At 39.1% G+C, this 21,189-nt stretch overlaps 1 protein-coding gene across 29 annotated transcripts in view; it reads left to right on the top strand.

Moving 5' to 3' along the window:
* The window catches only part of SLMAP (sarcolemma associated protein), a 170,950-nt gene that overhangs the window by 115,783 nt on the left and 33,978 nt on the right, over window positions 1-21,189 (top strand). For 21 of the 29 annotated variants that reach the window (XM_054479665.2, XM_054479658.2, XM_054479662.2 and 18 more), the window contains one exon: window positions 16,031-16,090. In XM_054479665.2, the coding sequence (XP_054335640.1) occupies window positions 16,031-16,090 (60 nt within the window). Of the gene's footprint in view, window positions 1-16,030; window positions 16,091-20,481; window positions 20,527-21,189 lie in introns of all 29 variants that reach the window. The other 8 variants (XM_054479656.2, XM_054479649.2, XM_054479652.2 and 5 more) reach the window with 1 other exon arrangement.

Genomic DNA, 21,189 nt, shown 5'->3' with positions numbered 1-21,189 from the left:
AACATGGCGAAACCCAATCTCTACTAAAAATACACAAAATTAGCTGGGGCTTGGTGATACATGCCTGTAATCCCAGCTACTCAGGAGGCTGAAGCAGGAGAATCGCTTGAACCTGGGAGACGGAAGTTGCAGCAAGCCAAGATCGCACCACTGCACTCCGGCCTGGGCAACAGAGCGAGACTGTCTCAGCAACAGCAACAACAAAAAAATTATCCGGGAGTGATGGCACATGTATGTAGCCCTAGCTACTCAAGAAGCTAAGGTGGGAGGACCCCCTGAGCCCAGGAGCTCAAGGCAAGAAAGATTTTTATTTTGAACTTTTAAGATTTATATTTTGAACCCTAAGAAATGAGAGCAGGTAATTATCAAAAGAATGTTTACTCAGTTACAATTTGCAAAAATCCTTGTTTTATTTTGTTATTATTACTGGCTTACTTAAAACAAAACAACTTTTTGCCAGTAGTCCCAGCTACTCAGGAGGCTGAGGGGGGGAAATCACTCGAGCCTAAGGCAACATACTGAGACTCTGTCTCTTTGAGGAAAAAAAAAAAAAAAAAGGCAGTGAGGTGGCTCACGCCTGTAATCCCAACACTTTGGGAGGCTGAGACGGGTGGATCACTTGGGGTCAGGAGTTCAAGACCAGCCTGACCAACATGTTGAAACCGCATCTCTACTAAAAATACAAAGTTAGCCAGGCGTGGTGGTGGGCACCTGTAGTCTCAGCTACTTGGGAGGCTGAGGCAGGAGAATCACTTGAACCTGGGAGGTAGAGGTTGCAGTGAGCCGAGATTGTGCTATTGCACTTCAGTCTGGGCAACAAGAGCGAAACTCTCTCTCAAAAAAAAAAAAAAAAAAAGAAAAAGAAAAGCTTTTTACTTTTTAATGTCTATTTTATTATTGAACATTTCACTTAAAATAGTATAAAATACTTAGCTATATTTGTAACACAGAATAGGGTTTGCTTTAAATATACAAAAGGTATTTGAAGATTTTTGTTGCATCATAGTTTTGGGGGAAAATGGACCAAATAAACATGCAGAGATAGCACCAAATTTATATAAATTACACCAAATCCCTTCAATGGGAATGTTAGAAAGTTATTAAAATGATGTTTATGAGGACTGTGTAATAGCATGAGAAAATACTAAACAGGTAGTACCTACATACAAGAAAAAAATCCAAATATAAAATCCCGTTTTTGTGTACAAAGGGTGGACCAAAGAACAACAAAAAAGCCAGGTGCAGTGGCTCATACCTGTAATCTCAGCACTTCGGGAGGCCAAGGTGGGAGGATTGCTTGAGCCAGGAATTTGCAGCCAACCTGGGCAACATAGTGAGACCCCATCTCTACAAAAAATTAGCTGGCCATGGTGATAACATGCCTGTGTCCCAGCTACTCAGGAGTCTGAAGCAGGAGGATTGCTTAAACCCATGAGGTCGAGGCTGCAGTGAACCATGATCACACCATTGCACTCCAGCCTGGGCTACAGAGCAAGACCTGTCTCAAAAAACAAAAACAACAACAAAACAAAAGAAAATAAGTATTCCCAGACATCTGAATCCTTTGGGTCCCTGAGTGCAAACAGAGAAAGTTTGGGCTATAAGTTCAAGGTAGCTAAGGAGAGGCCTACTATTGAAATCTGTTTGGTTTCTGAGTTTCAGGTAGCAAGTAGTAAGAATGTGGTTATTGGTGATTCCAGAGGTATTTCAGAACTTTCCAAATCTGTTCGTTTCCTTAAATTTGGGTAACCAGAGTTGGGAAAGTGAGGGTTGACTCTGGTTTGACTTGTTGTCAGAAGGGACATTTTATCATTTTATGACATGCTGCCATTGTAAAAATTGTTGTGTTTAATAAGTATTCTTAATATTACAAGCAAGACAAATTCAGCAAATATCTTAAGTAAATTTATACTCAAGCACTTTTAAAACAATTTTGGATTACATATTAACAAGTGCACACAAGGTTTTTTGCCATTATTTTCATTGATAGGTATCTTGAACTGATTTATAATTTTGAATATGAAGTAAATATTTGTGTGCAGTGCTGCTTCATATTTCTTGTTTCCAGTCTTTTAAAAAGCAAATGTTAGATACCTAGCCTTCATTATTTATTAGTGCTTCTATAGTATAATTCACCTTGTGTTTTAAAAATTAGAAAGCACATCATTTATTTCCATAAGGTTTTCCATGTCTGTCTTTAATATGATGACAGATTTTTCAGTTTATGTGTATGAATCTATAAGAGAACAATTTGGTTGTTGGCTCTTTCCATTTACAAGTTGTAGAAAATAAATGAATTGAAACACATTTCAATTTGTTTTCCTTTTATGGTAAAACAGACTTTTTAAAGAAAAACTTCTCTTTTCTAAGAAAAACTTTAAATTCCAGACAGAGAAATTGGACTTTGAACAGAGATTTAAATAATGTTTTGCATAATTTCAGAACTGTAAAGTAAATATTCTCTATTAAAAGATCTTTACCACATATAATCTAGAATTAGGAAGTCACTTCAGTAAAACTTGCTAAAAAAAGCCTCAGCAATATTTTCCTCTTCAGGGATTCAGACATGAGCTTGGTTTAGGCAAAACTCCACATTTAGTGTTCTCTGCAAATTTTAGTTACTTAAAGTTTACCATATAAACTTAATGGATACATTGAAACTTTTTGTATTCTGCTAAAGATGCTTTCCAAATTAAGAAATAATGTATCTCTAAATCTGTTTCATACATATCCATGAGCTCTGTCACTTGATTAACTTGTATGCTTGGTGGAAAGATGAAGGGTGAAAGGACATGGAGAACTGCCATCACTTGGTGGGCATAGAGTGAGAGACAGCCTTCTCTGGACTGCTGCCTGCCCCTTTGATTTCTTTTGCTACTGTCTGTTCTAATGAGGAGAGAGGCATCACTGCCAGATGCCAGAGAAATTTTCCTGAGGTCTACTTTGTAGAGACAAACTGCCCACTCCGCAAGGGCATCTCTCTCGATGGTAGAGTTAATCAGTGCCCTAAAGTAGACCTCATGCCTTTGTATTCTTTTTTTTTTTTTTTTAACACCTGAGATCTGAGGATGTATTCTTAATCCGTGTTTGTTATTATTATGAGACTTAACTTTTCGTTATTATTAGTTTAATTAATATTTCATGTCTTGCTGTTTTTTTCCTGATTTTCAGAAAAATCTCTCTCTTTGCCTCCCACCCCCATAACTAGGAAAAATTATAGTCACTATCTGTATATGCTTTTCTCATTCCCTCCTTTCTCTTAGGGCTTTGCTCTCACATAGAAATTGCCTTATTTGGAGTAATGCGTTGAATTGATGTTGCTTGTGTGACTGAATGTTTATTTTTCATCACTCTGTGAGGTCAGCCTCTCTGAACAGTCTCAGTATTCTGATTACATATTCTACTCGAAACAGATTTTTAGATTTTCATTTTGTAAACTTTTATTTCTCTAAGCCAAAGCGGTTTATGGCAAATAATAGAAAACATGTATTGTGTTTCCCTGCTCATGATATGTTACGTCCCTGTAACAGGAAAACTCTGAGTGTCAGCTAGGTGCTGCTAATTTTATTTTTTTATTCTCAGAGTGGTTTGTTCAATCTAAGATGTATTGGAGAGTTGTTTGTACTGATTATTTCCCTAGTCAGACCACTTTCTAACATATCTACCAGATTTTCTCCCATTATAACTGCACAGGTGACAATCTTAAGTACATGCCGATGGTGTTTTGGTATGTGTACTGTTGCTTTTTAAAAAAGATCTGTTTCCAGATTCTTGAAATTGGTCCCTTTCACTTTGTTTTCGGTCTATCCTTGAATTCTAAATCCTTTTTTCCCTCTCTTTTTCCTTCTTTTTTTTTTTGAAACAGAGTCTCGCTCCGTTGCCCAGGCTGGAGTGCAATGGCGGGATCTTGGCTCACTGCAACCTCCACCTCCTGGGTTCGAGCAATTCTCCTGCCTCAGCCTCCCAAGTAGCTGGGATTACAGGCACCCACTACCACACCCGGCTAATTTTTTTTTTTAATGTATTTTTAGTAAAGATGGGGTTTCACCGTGTTGGCCAGGCTGGTCTCAAACTCCTGACCTCAGGTGATCCACCTGCCTTGGCCTCCCAAAGGGCTGGGATTACAGGCGTGAGCCACCGCACCCGGCCTCCTTCTTCTTAAATTTTAGGACAAATAGCTTCTGGAACTGTTTTTATGAAAAGGCACAACATCTTATAGCAAGAGTTACTTTAACTGATTAAATTTTGCTGCAGAAATGAGTAACCTTATGAAAGTCTATATTATTAAAATTGGGAACCTCACAGAGCCTCTCCTATGAGGTTCTATGTCTCTATTTCTGTTTTGTTAATTATTTCAGAAGGGAAATAATTTTCTGGTTTGAATGCCGATTATAACAATTTGTGTCTTGATATTCTAATCTCAGTTTCTTCGTCATATTTGCCCTTGGTGATCTTTTAGGTAACGTTAGCTCATTTCTGTTTATGATGTTTAGAATTCAGTCAGAGGGATCTTGATGTGAATTCTGATGCACTCTCTCACTGGCAGTATGATTGTGGGCAATACTGGGCAAATTGACCTCTTTAAACCTTGATTTCCTCATTTATAAAGTGGGATGGCAGTATCTATCTCATAGAATTATGAAAATTAATTGAGATCGTATTTACTAAGTGCTCTAAGTAGTACATGGCACACTGAAATGTACATTAGTTAGCAGGCAGAAAACATGTTGGAGAGGTGTAAAAGCTGTGCATAATTACCAGTATGCATGCTATTTAAAAAATTTGGTGTCAAGCACATTATTTTGATGTCCTAGTCATAACATTTTCTTAATGAAACCCAATTTTGAGACTTAGAAATATTTTCCAGATTGGCAGTTACAGCAGCAGATTGTCTGATTCTTTTATATTTACTCCATCCTCTCTTCCAGTCAATTTGTTTCAGATCCCTAGGAAACTGACATCAGTATCAGATAGTCTGTGCTATTTGGGTTTATCTTCTGCTTTAGCTTCAATTAGTTGTAGCTGTCAAGTAAGGAAAATGGCTCTTTAGCTTTAAGAACTCAATCCAATCTTGGCATAGCTGTCTCAAACTTCTGGGCTCAAGTGATCCTCCCAATTTGGCCTTTTAAAGCATTGAGATTACAGGCATGAGCCACCATGTTCAGCCTCCTTTGAACTTCTTTTGAATGTATTGTTTGCATTGTTTCTCATTTTTAATTTTATGCCACATAGTAATATGGTTAGTACATAATTTATTTCTGTCAACCAAGAAGTAAATTTGGTTTTCTCTGTTCAGTCTTTGACAAGATTTGATAGTCTTCTGACTAAATGCTTTGGTGATGGTACTTACATGTCAAACATATTATACTCTCAGTTCTACTCCTTGGTAGGTTCCCTGCAAAGATGCTTGTGCATCAGGTACAAATTCAAGAATGTTCATAGCAGCATTATTCACATTAGATCCAAACTGGAAACAGCCAAAAAGACCCTCAGTAGTTAAATGGACAAATACACTGGGGCATATTGGGTGGAAAAAAAGCCTGACACACTATATAGTTTTCCATTTATATAAAGTTCAAAACTACTAAAATCATATTATTTGGTCATCTATATTTGGGTAGTGTGACTATAAAGAAATATAAGAAATTAAATACCATGAAAGTCAGGATAGGCCAGGAGCAGTGGCTCATGCCTGTAATCCCAGCACTTTTGGAGGCCAAGGTGGGTGGATCCCAAGGTCAGGAGTTTGAGACCAGCTTGGCCAACATAGTGAAACCCCATCTCTACTAAAAATACAAAAAATTAGCTGGGCATGTGTGGCGGGTGGCGGGCACCTGTAATCCCAGCTACGTGGGAGGCTGAGGCAGGAGAATTGCTTGAAACCGGGAGGTGGAGGTTGCAGTGAGCTGAGATCATGCCGTTGCACTCCAGCCAGGGAGACAGTGTGGACTCTGTCTCAAAAAAAAAAAACCACAGAATAGTAGTTACCTTTATGGGAGAGGAAGGGATTTTTATTGGAGGGAAGGGCTTCCTCCCTGTGGAGGGCTTTAGGGGTTGGTGGGGTGGTTCTATTCCTGACTTGGGCTGCAGTCACATAGATATTTGCTTTATGAAAATGTATTAACCTATACCTTTGCGTTTTATGTTCCTTTTTGTATGTCATTTTTGTTTTGCTTTGTTTTGTTTTGTTCTTGAGACTGAGTCTCGCTCTGTTGCCCAGGCTGGAGTGCAATGGCACGATCTTGGCTCACTGCAACCTCCGCCTCCCGGGTTCAAGCGATTCTGCTGTCTCGGCCTCCTGAGTAGCTGGGATTACAGGTGCATGCCACCACGCCCAGCTAACTTTTGTATTTTTAGTAGAGATGGGGGTTTGACCATTTTGGCCAGGCTGGTCTCGAACTCCTGACCTCAGGTGATCCGCCCGCCTCAGCCTCCCAAAGTGCTGGGATTACAAGCGTGAGCCACGGTGCCCAGACTTGTATGTCATTTTTTATCATAAATATGATTTTAAAATAGTGGAAAATGAATAATCACCTCTCTAGAATGTCGCTCAAAAAAGAGAGTTTTAAGGACATGTACAGCGGCTTATGCCTGTAATCCTAGTACTTCAAGAGGCCAAGGTGGGAGGATTGCTTGAGTTCAGGAGTTCGAGACCAGTCTGACCAACACAGTGAAACCATGTCTCTACAAAAATAAAAATAAAAATAAATTAGCTGGGCATGTTGGCACATGCTTGTAGTTGTACCTGCCCAGGAGGCTGAGGTGGGAGGATCGCTTGAGCCCTGGAGCGGGAGGCTGCAGTGAGCCATAATTGCACCACTGCACTCCAGTCTGGGTGACAGAGTGAGACCTTATCTCAAAAATTTTAAAAAAAGAGTTTTAGGGCTGGGTGCAGTGGCTCAAGCCTGTAACCCCGGCACTTTCGGAGGCTGAGGCAGGCAGATAACGAGGTCAAGAGTTCAAGACCAGCCTGACCAACATGGTGAATGAAACCCCATGTCTACTAAAAATACAAAAATTAGCCAGGCATGGTGGCGTGCGCCTGTAATCCCAGCTACTCAGGAGGCTGAGGCAGGAGAATCACTTGAACCCAGGAGACAGAGGTTGCAGTGAGCTGAGATCATGCCACGGTACTCCAGCCTGGATGACAGAGCAAGACTCCATCTCAAAAAAAAAAAAAGAGAGAGAGAGAGAGTTTTAAAAAAGAAGAAAGAAAGCCTTCTACTCTCTCTCTCTTTGAGTTGCACCAAGTTAGATAGGTCTTTCAAGACCTGCAGTTATCATGACAGGAAAGTTCTTTCTTGAGTCTCTGAAGGGGTAAAGTGAGAAGCAGAGATCTCTGATCTCACCTCGATTGTATGTATTACACTTGTGACTCCCAAAGCATTGAGGTCTCTACACCAAGTTGGAGACTCAGTGGTTACAGACTGTTTTAAACTAGATTATTTATTTATTATTATTATTTTTTGAGACGGAGTTTTGCTCTGTTCACCAGGCTGGAGTGCAGTGGTGCAATCTCGGCTCACTGCAACCTCCACCTCCTGGGTTCAAGCGATTCTCCTGCCTCAGCCTCCAGAGTAGCTGAGACTACAGGCACGAGCCACTATGCCTGGCTAATTTTTGTATTTTTAGTAGAGACAGGGTTTCACAGTGTTGGCCAGGATGGTCTTGATCTTGACCTCGTGATCTGCCCACCTCGGCCTCTCAAAGTGCTGGGATTACAGGCATGAGCTGCTGCACCCAGCCAAAATATATTTTTTCTTTATTTACAGGCCTCTAGTGATTCACAGGATTTGAAAATATAACTTTAAATAATTTCAATAGTGATAATAGCAGTTAATTAGCCAGGAGCAGTGATTAATGCCTGTAGTCTCAACCAACTGGGAGGCTGAGGCCAGAGGATCGCTTCAGCCTGGGAGTTAGAGGCTGCAGTTCACAGTGATCATGCTGTGAAAAGCTACAGTACTCCAGCCTGGTCAATGTAGCAAGATGCCATCTCTTAAATAAATAAATAAATAAATAAATAAATAAATAAATGCAGCTAATCATTATTTAGTACTTATAAACCAGTACTGTTCAAACTTTTTATATATATTATTTAATCCTTTTTTTAGGATGAGGAAACACTCAAATAATTTTTTCTTTTGATCCCTTTAAACATAGATGCTCAATTGATTCATTCTACAAAGATTAATTAAACATGTATGTATCAGGCATTATTTTAACTGTTGGGGTTATTAGAAGTGAGTAAGACAAAGCAGGCTTTGCCTTCATGGAGTTTACATGCTCTTGAGGAGACAAAAGATAATAAACCAAAAAATTAATATGTTAGAAAGTGATGAGTCCACTGAAGAAGACAAAGACTGTAAGGGGATAGGGAACAATAAAGGTAGTAATGTGGCTGAACAGATATGGGACTAAGCTGAGTTGTATGTGTGTCTGGAGAAAGTGTGTCAGATAAAAACCATATGAAACCCTAAGACTGAGATTAGAGTTTTAGAAGAACTCAAAGACCTTTTTAAAATAAATGGCCAGATAGAAAATATTTTAGGCTTTGCAGGCTATAAGGTCTCTTGGCAGCTACTCAGTTCTGCCATTGTAAGGGAAATTAGCCATGGACAATATGCAAATGAATGGACCTGGCTGTGTTCCCATAAAACTTTATTTGCTAAACAGGCAGCAGGTTGGATTTGGCCCTGTGGGGGTATAGTTGACTGACCCCTGGGGTAGATCACAAGGGACCTTGTAGGCCATGGTAGGAACTTCAGATTTTTTTCTAAGGGTGAGAGAGTTTGGAGCAATAAATTACAATCTTCTGATATGTGTTTATAATTTTTAAACATGTCAGTATGTAGATCTTCAACATACTAGAGAAAGACTAGAATAGCTTTCAAAGCAATTTGTGTTTATACTGTTTTATTATCTGCTATGTTCATGTAACAGGCATTTGCAAACAACTATTATGTGTCAGAAGTGTGTTGGGAATTAAATTATTAAAAAAAAACTTCTCTATTTTCACCAGACCCTAAATTCCTATATTTCTCTCATTTGTCTTGGTAATCCACAGTGAGTGCCTGGTGCATAGTAAATATTTGAAAGAATGAGTATATTCCCTCAAGGAATTCATAGTAATGTTGGGCAAGGTAGACATAATGAATAGTTGCAATATACCTTAAGAGAGATAGGAATGGAGGCTTAGTGAGGAGAGATTCCAAACATATTTAGGAGAAAGGAAGAGAAGATAATTTCAGTTTTAGACATGGTGAGATTTAAGTCCCAGTGGTATTTCTGGGTGAAGATGTTTGGAAAGTAGTTGGACAATGGACAATAGGGTCCTGGGGCCAAAGAATGCTAGACTTAACATCAACATTTAGAAATTACTCAAGGTAGTTAAAGCCATTAAAAAATGTTGTTGTTGTTGTTGACAGAAATCTTAAAGACTAATGCACATATTTAGATTATAATCAGAGAAAGGGAAAGGCAATAAAAGCCTAAGAAGGAAGGAATGAACAAGCACATAAAAGTAGGAGTGAGTGGTATTCTAGAAGTTAAAGTAGTAATGTTTCCAAAGGGAGGCAGTAAACTTGATTAAATATGGTGAATGGACCCATTCATAGTAAAATATTATAAAAAGCGTAAGTCACAGGGACAAGAGAATGGGACAGAAGACTACAGTGGGTAATAGATGCCAACAAAATTTTGGAAGATGTGAAACATACAATTGAGTAGTAAGAGATATGGGTTTCCACTTTCTCTTTTCTGAAGGCCTGCAGTGGGGTAAAGGAAACCTCAGAAAACCAAGTTAAAACTGTGGCTAAGGGGCATTTAATACCTGTCAGGTAGGGCAGGAATGCATGGTTGCTAAAAAGAGGATTAAAAGTTTATATAAGGAATAATTTGAACTATTTTCTTATTTTCCTTCTTCTTTTTTCTTTTTTGTTTTTTTGTTTTTTGTTTTTTGTTTTTTTTGAGACAGAATCTCTGCTGCCTGGGCTGTAGTACAGTGGCATGATCGTGGCTCACTGCAGCCACAACCTCACAGGTATCGATCCTCCCATCTCAGCCTCCCAAGTAGTTGAGACTAAGAGCACACGTCACCACACCCAGTTAGTTTTTCTATTTTTAGTAGAGACAGGGTTTTCTCACGTTGCCCAGGCTGGTTTCAAGCTCCTGGGCTCAAGCGATCTGCCTGCCTCGGTCTCCCAATGTGCTAGGATTATAGGTGTGAGCCACCACACCAGGCTGATTTTTCATATTCTTGTCCATGCAGACAGACAAGTATCTCTTTCCTTATTCATAAAGACTGAAGGTTTGCTCTCTGGAGGCTGAAATGGAGAGTCTGTAGACGGGTATTTCAGATATCTCTGAGGGGGTAGGTATGAGCATCTCACTGTGGGGAAAAGTGGGAGAGTTAAATGAAAGTCTCTATACTGAATCAGAATGCTGGTCAACAGGCTTATACTCCCCAGAAAGGCAGCTGCAGGGCTCTACTCCAGAGAAACCAATCAGACAAAGAGAAACACATACTGATACTGATATTTAAACTGTCCCAAAGTGCTTAAATAACTTAAATAGCACTTTGGGAGGCCAAGGTGGGCAGATTGCTTGAGCTCGGGAGTTCGAGACCAGCTTGGGCAACATGGCAAAACTGCGTCTCTACAAAAAATGCAAAAAATCAGCCGGGCATGGTGGTGTGTACCTGTAGTTCCAGCTACTTGAGAGGCTGAGGGAGGATGGCTTGAGCCCGAAAGGTGGAGATTGCAGTGGGCAGAGATCACGCCACTGCACTCCAGCCTGGGTGATAGAGCCAGACCTTGTCTCAAAAAAAATAAAATAAAAAAATAAAAGTCTCCCAGCAAACTGCCACTGTGTGGCCCAGTGGGTGTAATAAGCCCTGCAAATGCATGTAAGACTTTGTCAGCTTCTTATTGCCTCACCCTTGAATATGAAGAGAAAGCCAAGATCAGACTTTTGAGGAAATTATTTCTTGACAAAGACAGAGATCAAACCAAAAAAAAAAAAAACAAAAAACAAACAAACAAAAAAACACACACAGAAAAATATGAGTAGGGAAGAAATAGGAAAAAGGTAAGAAGCAGAAACTTTTTTTTTTTTTTTTTGTGATGGAGTTTCGCTCTTGTTGCCCAAGCTGGAGTGCAGTGGCGCAGTTTCGGCTCACCACAACCTCCACCACCCAGGTTCAAGCGATTCTCCTGCCTCAGCCTCCTGAGTAGCTGGGATTACAGGCACCCACCACTACGCCCGGCTAAATTTGTGTTTTTAGTAGAGACAAGGTTTCTCCATGTTGGTCAGTCTGGTCTCGAACTCCCGACCTCAGGTGATGCCCGCCTCGGCCTCCCAAAGTGCTGAGATTACAGGCGTGAGCCGCCGCGCCCAGCCAGCTTGTTTTTTGTTATTGTTGTTGTTGTTTTGTTGTTGTTGTTGTTGTTGTTTTTTTTTTTTGAGACAGAGTCTTGCTCTGTCGCCCAGGCTGGAGTGCAGTGGTGCGATCTTGGCTCACCACAACCTCCACCACCCGGGTTCAAGCGATTCTTCTGCATCAGCCTCCTGAGGAGGTGGGATTACAGGCACCCACCACCACGCCTGGCTAAATTTGTGTTTTTAGTAGAGACGGGGTTTCTCCATGTTGGTTAGGCTGGTCTCAAACTCCCGACCTCAGGTGATCCGCCCGCCTTGGCCTCCCAAAGTGCTGGGATTACAGGCATGAGCCACCGTCCCGGGCCAGCTTGTTTTTGTTGTTTTGCTTTTTGGTTTTTGGTTCTTTTTTTTTTTTTTTCTTTTTTTGAGACAGAGTCTTGCTCTGTCGCCCAGGCTGGAGTGCAGTGGTGCAATCTTGGCTCACTGTAAACGCTGCCTCCCAGATTCAAGTGATTCTTCTGCTTCAGCCTCCTGAGTAGCTGGGATTACAGGCGCGCCTCACCATGCCCAGCTAATTTTTGTATTTTTAATAGAGACGGGGTTTCACCATGTTGGTCAGGCTGGTCTCGAACTCCTGACCTCATGATCCGCCCACCTCAGCCTCCCAAAGTGCTGGGATTACAGGCATGAGCCACTGCGCCCAAGAAGCAGAAACTTTTTTAAAGGTGTAATTTTTTTTTTTTTTTTTTTTTTGAGATGGAGTCTCGCTCTGTTGCCCAGGCTGGAGTGCAGTGGTGCGATCTCGGCTCACTGCAACCTCCGCCACCCGGGTTCAAGCGATTCTCCTGCCTCAGCCTCCTGAGTAGCTGGGATTACAGGTCCCACCACCTGGCTAATTTTTGTATTTTTAGTAGAACCGGATTTTCACCATGTTGGCCAGGCTGGTCTCGAACTCTGACCTCAAGTTATCTACCTGCCTTGGCCTCCCAATGTGCTGGGATTACAGGCATGAGCCACTGCACCGGGCTTAGAAGTATAATTTTTGAAGTTTTATGGATGAAGCAAGATAAAGATGGTTTTTTTTTTAAAGGAGCAAAGTGCAAATAGAATTTTTGAAAGCTAAAAATATGATACCAGATTTTTTAAAACTGTAGGAAGATTGAGGAGAAAGTAGAGGAAATGTCCCAGAAAATATAAGAAAAAGGCAAGAGGTTTTTTGTTTTTTTTTTCCCAAGAGGGAAAATTAAAGAAAATTTGAGGTTTAATCCTAGAGATCTAGTATCTTAGTAATGAATTCCAGAGGGGGAGAATAAAGGGAAGAGAGAGAATGGAATAATTTACCAATTAAGTAGAATACAAGATAATTCCCCAGAAGTGAAAGATATGAGCTTATAAACTGAAAAAAAATGCACCGAGTACTTAGCACAATATATTTTAAATGACCACACACTAAGCCAGACACAGAATGTCATGTGTTATATTGTTTTATTTATATGAAATATCTAGAACAGGTAAATCCATAGAGATAGCAAGCAGATGTTGGACTGCCAGGGACTGGTGAGGTGGAGGTGGGGAGGAAATGCTTAATGGGTATAGGGTTTTTGTTTGGGTAATGAAAATGTTTTGGAACTGGGCACAACATAGTGAATATACTAAATTCTACGGCATTGTTCATATGGTTGTTTTATGTTATGCGAATTTCACCTCATTTAAGAAAAAAAAGAGAAAAAAGAGACTACATACTGAGGAATATGAAATTTAAGAGCACCAGGAATAAAGCAAAGGATATCATATAGTCATAATAAGCTAAATTTATAATATAGTAATAAATAAGCCATGAGATTTTTTTTTTTTCTTTGAGTTTTGCTCTTGTTGCCCAGGCTGAAGTGCAATGGCGTCATCTCGGCTCACCTCAATCTCCGCTTCCTGGGTTCAAACAATTCTCCTGCCTCAGCCTCCTGAGTACCTGGGATTACAGGCATGCGCCACCACATCCAGCTAATTTTGGGGTTTCTCCGTGTTGGTCAGGCTGGTCTCGAACTCCCGACCTCAGGTGATCCGCCAACCTCGGCTTCCCAAAGTGCTGGGATTACAGGCATGAGCCACCATGCCCAAACCAAGCCATGAAATCTTAATGGCTCAACTAAACAAACATTTATTTCTCATTCACGCTACATGTCCATGGTGAGGAAGACCACTCTGCTCCATATTGTCACTCAGAGACCTAGACAGATGGAGTCTTTACTATCTTATGATGTTGCTGTCTCAACACACAGCTTCTAGAGTTCCTGTGGTGGGATAAGGTGTAAAAAACTTATACTTTCTCTTAAATGCTTTGGCCCTGGCTAGCATCCGTCCTATGAATCTTCCTCAGTGCTAGGGAGTTGGGATGTGCAGTCCTCCCTGATGCCCAAACAGAACAGGCAAACCAGATATTGCTGAGCGCAAGAAATCCCTACTATGTGTACTGAGGAACAGGATTCAGGCTGTATTAGACTCACCTTCTGGTTGGAAGCTAGAAGACAGTGGAACAATGCTTTCAAAACTCTGACGCAAAAGTATTTCCTGTAGATTTGTGTATCTAGTCAAAGCATCAATCACATGTGAAGGTAGAATGCTAACATTTTCAGAGAAGCAGAAATCACAAAGTATTTACCTTCTGTCCACCCTTTTTCAGGAAATTATAAGAGGATATGTTATAATAAAACAAAGGAATAAAACAGAAAAAGGAAGATGGGGATATATAATGTGATAAATTACTTGGTGTGTTTGACAATATTGAAAGTTGTATGGTTCTGTGAGAACTTGGGCTATGTTTGAGATATATAAAAATTAATAAAACAAAAAAATGAAGCATTATAAATTCTGAGTATACTGAAGGCCATACAAGAAAGGAAATATAGCATACTATATGACTCATTATATAAAATAATTTTTCAATATAAATACTGATTTTAGGCCAGGTGCAGTGGCTCATGCCTGTAATCCCAGCACTTTGGGAGGCTGAGGCGGGTGGAGGTCAAGAGATCAAGACCATCCTGGCCAACATGGTGAAACCCCGTCTCTACTAAAACTACAAAAATTAGCTGGGTGTGGTGGTGCACACTCGTAGTCCCAGCTACTCGGGAGGCTGAGGCAGGAGAATAATTTGAACCCGGGAGGCAGAGGTTGCAGTGAGCTGAGATTGTGTCACTGCACTCCAGCCTGGCGACAGAGTGAGACTCTGTCTCAAAAAAAAAAAAAGAAAATTATAGATTGACAAAATGCAACTCTTGAGGATGGTAGTAGAAAATGGCAAAACTTAACCATGTAAAATAGATTGTCAATAAATATCTAAAATGGAAAAATTAAAAAATGTATTATTTAGAAGTATAAATGTAAGTATCAGAAGAAATGGCTAAAAGTTGTAGGAAGTGAATTTTAGGAATGGAGTGAAGTAGGACAGAGGACAGGTAGGACAGCTTACATTATACATCTTAATCAAAATCTGTTACTTTCTGGTTTTTTTTTTTTGTTTTTTGTTTTTTGTTTTTGAGATGGAATCTCGCTCTGTCATACAGCGGCACCATCTCTGCTCACTGCAAGCTCCGCCTCCCAGGTTCACATCGTTCTCCTGCCTCAGCCTCCCAAGTAGCTGGGACTACAGGCACCCGCCACCACACCCGGCTAATTTTTTGTGTTTCCAGTAGAGACAGGGTTTCATCATGTTAGCCAGGGTGGTCTCTATCTCCTGACCTTGTGATCCACCTGCCTTGGCCTCCCAAAGTGCTGGGATTACAGGCGTGAGCCACTGCACGCGGTCCCTCTTTCTGATTTTAAAAAGGCAGAGACAAAGTGCCACATACTGCAAAGAGCCTGTGAGAAATGAAAATTAAGAAAAGGAGCCATGGGCATTGGGAGACTACAGGCTATAATGATATTGGAGCAGTTTTGATAGTTGAGTGGTGGGTGTAGACCAAGTTGCTGTTGGTTGTAAAGCAAGAGAATAGAAAATTTTCTTCACATATATTGCAAATGAATAAATTGAAGGAGACCAACTGACATACAGGAGTAAATAAGGGGACACAGAATAGGTATATCCTCTTCAATGAAATGTGGAATATGAAAATATGACTTTATAAAAAAGCATTATACATTTACAGAGAATCCCCCATAAAACAAAACAAAATTTTTTTATTTCTTTGAATAGCTTTTCTAAAATGATTCATTTGCTGAAATACATTATATAGGCATCTCTGCTGAATTATGTCAGCAGAGAACAGTAAACTATCGGTATAACTTAATTTTTATTACTTCTTCATTTGAGTAAATACCTTTTCATAAATCTTTTATTTTAACTTATTAGCCTTGATCTAAAGAGGATTGCTTTATTTCTTCTGAGCCCTTTTTATAAAAAGATATAGGCTTGTAAAATAAGGTGAAAATAAAAGGCAAATTTTCTGCCTGCCCCTAGTTTTCTGCATTAACGTGATTGCTCCGTCATAGTTCCACTTCTCTTGGTTCCCCTTCCAGATTCAAGTTTTTATTCAAGCTTGGTCATAGGAGTAATGTTATCATCTTTAAATTTGGTCATGGAATGTGTTACACTGCCCAGCTCAGGGAAATGCTGCTCAGTTTGGGCTTGGATGGTAACGTTTATTTTCCTTGGCAGAGAAGCTGATCGTCGAAGGGCATCTAACCAAAGCGGTAGAAGAAACAAAGCTTTCAAAAGGTTTGTTTTCTGTTTTTTCTATGTTTTTTGACAGTTCTTTTCGATAATGAAGGTTAGTGTATATTTTCAAGGTTATAGTATTTTAACCATCAGTTTACTTCTTATAGTTCACAAAATAGCAAGCCAGTAACAGTATCAGATAATATATAAAATAATTAGACTTCTGTTTTAAGAAGGATATCGTAACTGGAATGTGTCTTTTTAAGTGGATGTATATTTGTGGTTTTTTGAATGTTAGTACTTGATATAGGTTTCTTTAGGTATTAAAGATTTGTTGCAATCTCTCTCACTCCTAGCATTAATTTCAGCTTTGATCTCAAATTTTAATCAAACACAATGTAAATTGTTTGTGATACAACTTAAGTGAAACATGCTTGCAGTTCTATTTTGGGGGTTACTGTACTTTTAAAATCTCTTATGATGTTTAATATTTCCTTAATTTTTGGCATCTCAGTTTGATTTAAACAAAATTAATGACTTTTGTGAATGTAGAATCTTCTTATATTTTATGAGTAGTCCAGTAAGTGCCCAAAGTAGTTTATTGTGTTAAATCTGTTACAATTGTCAGAGAAGAAAAGTGAGTTTTAAAGCACCATATTGTCAAGTCACTTTTATACATAGGGAAATTAGGCAAATAAATTTGGTGGCATGTGTTTATCAGAGTAGAACTTTCATTAGACTATGCCAGTATAAAATTTAAAACTAGATTCACAGTCCTTTTGGCCAATTAAAACATTGAGTTACAAAAGTTTGAGATACTTAATTTTAGTACATTCTATTTTATTAAAGTAACTGGATTCATTTGGCTTTTTTAACCATTTAAGAGGATGATGTTATTTCAAGTATCTCATGGTTTCCATTCTGAATTTTGTGCATGGCAGATGCCATATTTGGGGAAAAAATGCATAGAATATGCATCATTAATATTGTTCTGGCAAACAGGCATTGAGTTTCAGAACAGTGAACTATTTTTAGTACATATGGCAATTTTTTTTCACCTTATTAAAGTGAGATGAGAACAGACCTTAAAATAGCTTTTACCTCACCGTCCAAATACCTATTCAGATTAGTTGGTTGAATAGCCAGCACTTTGAAGTAGAGCCTTAGGAAAAAAAAAAACAATGCTTCTTTAATTAAAATATCTTGCTATCTTAGCACTTATATTTAATGCATTCTAAATTAGAAAATGTTTTCTTGAAATTATGTTGTGTCATTATTGGAAAAGTTTTGTGCATTACTGATTTCCCTTTTTAATTTATTGTTTTTATCTTATTGATACATAATAGATGTGCATATTTTCAGGATATGTTTTATAGTTTGATACATTCACTTAATGTATAAAGATCAAATCAGGGTAATTAGAATATCATCACTTTAAATATTTATCTTTGTATAATTTCCTTTTAAACCTGGCTATAAACTGTTTATTGGAAGTTTTAAAGAACATGCCTTTTGATCCAGCAATTCCACTTTTGGGTTTTTAACCGTTTTTTTTGTTTTTTGTTTTTTTTTTTCTTGAGACGGAGTTTCACTCTTGTTGCCCAGGCTGGAGTGCAGTGGCACAATCTCAGCTCACTGCAACCTCCACCTTCTGGGTTCAAGTGATTCTCCTGCCTCAGCCTCCTGAGTAGCTGGAATTATAGGTGCATGCCACCATGCCCGGCTAATTTTGTATTTTTAGTAGAGAATGAGGTTTCACCGTGTTGACCAGGCTGGTCTCAAACTCCTGACCTCAGCTAATCCACCCGCCTCGGCCTCCCAAAGTGCTGGGATACAGGCGTGAGCCACCATGTCCGGCCTGGGTTTTTAATCTTAAAGAACAAATTGGACTAATGAGCAAGAATATTTGTTTCAGTGTTGTTTAAAAGCAACAAGAGGAAAGCATTAGGGTCCGTTAATAAGGGTATTTATTAAATAAATTATGGCAAATAAGTCCATGTAAATGAATAGAATATATTCTTTAAGAATAATACAAATATAAGTTTTAAATACTCAGGGATTTTTCTATCAGTAGTGAACATTTTACTAGCACCTTTCACTGTTAATATGCAAAGATATGCTAATCCTTGTGACAAACTAAATGGCTGAAATAAGTTACGTTTTAAGTTGAGCTACAAAGTGTTTTCTTTTGGATTTGGCTAAATTGTCTTTAATTGGCGATGTTTTTGGTGGAATTTTCTTGTTTGGATTAAAAATATCAATTGCCATAAATGAGCAATTACCAACTGTTACCAGTCTTACCTCTTCTCTTACCTCTAGAAGATGCATCACCTAATGCAAAATATGCTTTCTGTTTAATCTCTAACTCAACTTGCAGTCATTACATGTCTATATATAGCTTTGGAGGTAGAAGTAGAAAGAATAGGTGTAGATAATTCTACCACTAACTAGCTGTACACCGTCAGGCAACTTCATTTCTTTAAACTCAGTTCCCTCACTTGTAAAGTGAGATTGACAAAAGGTGAGCCACCACTCATGGTCTTGTGTTTCATTCTTGAATAGATTTGATTTGCCTCTATATAATGATAGTATCAGAACACAACATTGAGGATCCATGACTTGACTTGCTAAAAACTTGCTTTCTGGCCAACCTTGGTGACTCACACCTGTAATCCCAGTACTTTGGGAGGCCAAGATAAGAGGATCGCTTGAGCCCAGGAGTTCGAGACCAGCCTGGGCAACGTAGCAAGACAATGTCTCTTAAAACACACGCACACGCATACGCACACGCACCCGCACCCGCGCACACACACACACACACACTTGCTTTCTTTGTTGCCCAGGCTGGAGGACAGTGGCACGATCTCGGCTCACTGCAAGCTCTGCCTCCGGGGTTCATGCCATTCTCCTGCCTCAGCCTCCCGAGTAGCTGGGACTACAGGTACCCACCACCATGCCCAGCTAATTTTTTGTAGTTTTAGTAGAGATGGCGTTTCACTGTGTTACCCAGGATGGTCTGGATCTCCTGACCTCTTGATCTGCCCGCCTCGGCCTCCCAAAGTGCTGGGATTACCAAACTTGCTTTCTTATTCAGAGTAGATATATGCTTTCAATCATCCTTTAGAAAAAAAAAAAATACCTACTATGTGCTAGGCACTGTTCTGTGCACTGGGAATATAGCAGTTAATGAAACAGACATTCCAGCCTGGGCAACATAGGGAGACCCTATCTCTTCAAAAAAAATAAAATAAAAAATTAGCCAGATGTGGTGGTGCACACCTGTGGTCCCAGCTAATCAGCAGGCTCAGGTGGGAGGATGGCTTGAGCCCAGGAAGCCAAGGCTGCAGTGAGCTGCAGTTGTGCCACTGCACTCCAGCCTGGGCAACAGAGCAAGACCCTGTCTGAAAAATAAAAAAGAAGGAAAATAAAAAAAAAAAAAAACAGGCAATCTCTGCTATCAGGGAGTTATATTCCAATGAGATCTTGATGGAAAATTTGGCCCTACCTTTAAGGCAACTTTACCTTCCCAGCTAATACTCTAAATATAGAGTAAGAGTTCCTTCTAGGCTAGAAGAATACTTTTGCAAATATACTTCCTATTTACCTAATATTTTAATCCTAAAATTGCCAAAAATATTAAAATCGGGGAGAGCTGTTTTCCTTTTTGTTCTTCCAGAGTGATTCCTTTTGTAACCATATACGGAGATTAGATGTATTAGCCTCTTTTATTTGAGAATGTAACTTTGTGTTCAAAACTAGAACATTCAGAAATGTCTGCTTTTAGCATACTATGAATGCAGCAGTGGTCACAGATTAGATTCCCATGGGCCTCCATGGCCAGTGACTTCACTTCTAATCTAAGTTCCCTGTCGCTAAGCAGTTGACCTTTGACTACAAATGGCAGTGAGAAAAGAAGCAAAGACTTCTTGAAATTCATCACCCATTTCACAAGTTAAGCCACAAATTCTAGGGGTATTCTTATATGGAATAGCCATAACAAGTTATATTTTAATGTGGTATTAAATATTTTGACAGTAATGGTTTTAGATGTGTTTCTAATTTCTTTCAAAATAGAAAATGTATTTTAATTTCCTTGATTATAAAACAATATATATATCTACAAATTTTTCAAACAGTGTATGACTATGTGAAGTTAAAAAGTAAATGTCCACCGTGTCCCTATCTCCAAAAATAACTAATGATGTCTCTGTTGTAGATCCTTCCAGACCTTGAATAAATATATGCAATTAAAAATTCATAGATAAATGTATAACTATTTTTAATCTACATGGGGTCGTATTATACATACTGCTCTTTATTAGGCTTTTTACTTAGTAGTAAATATATCTTGAATAGTTTTCATTCCATAATATATGTATTTCATTTTCCCATAATGAACAATACTTCAGTGAGCATTATGTATCCCATATGTGCTGTGTTATTTCCTTTAGGAAAAGTACTAGAAGTGGGCATGCACCTACAAACAGTGAAATCAGGTCTGTAACATTATAAAAATATATGCTTTATAAATTTATAATCTCACTAAGGAAAGAAGATATATACACATACACAGAATAATACAAAATAGAGTATGATTAATTGAGGAAACAAAAGACACAGAGAAGATACAATTAAAAGGAGCACCATGGTGGAGAAATGAAGACTTCCTTAGAGTTGATGGGACTTAAACTGTATATCACAGAATGAATAGGCCAAATAGAGAGAATGGCTGTTTTGAGGTTAGGGAACTATTGAATCAAATAATTGCAGGACATAATGCAGGCGTGTACCAGCCCTATAAAGAAGCTAGCATGACCAGAGCAGAGCTCCTGTGGGAAATAATGTAGGGACCAGATTACAGCTAAATTCTGCTATGTAAAGCTTGACTGAGGCCTTGTGGAGAATGGGGAGATAGGATTCCCATATAGGATTTCATTCAGAGAAATGACATTTTCTGCAAATGCTACCCTAAAGAATGCCATAGGCCAGGTGTGGTGGCTCACACCTGTAATTCTAGCACTTGGGAGGCTGAGGTGGGAGGATTACTTGAGCCAGGGAGTTCAAGACTAGCTTGGGCAATGTAGTGACACCCCCTCTAGAAAAAAAAAAAAGAAAAAAAAAGAAAGGAATTCCATAGTATATACAGATGTGCCATTACA

The sequence above is a fragment of the Pongo pygmaeus genome, chromosome 2, assembly GCF_028885625.2.
Source record: "Pongo pygmaeus isolate AG05252 chromosome 2, NHGRI_mPonPyg2-v2.0_pri, whole genome shotgun sequence".
In the NCBI taxonomy this organism is placed as follows: Eukaryota; Metazoa; Chordata; class Mammalia; order Primates; family Hominidae; genus Pongo; species Pongo pygmaeus.
This window is presented reverse-complemented; position numbering and strand designations above follow the sequence as displayed.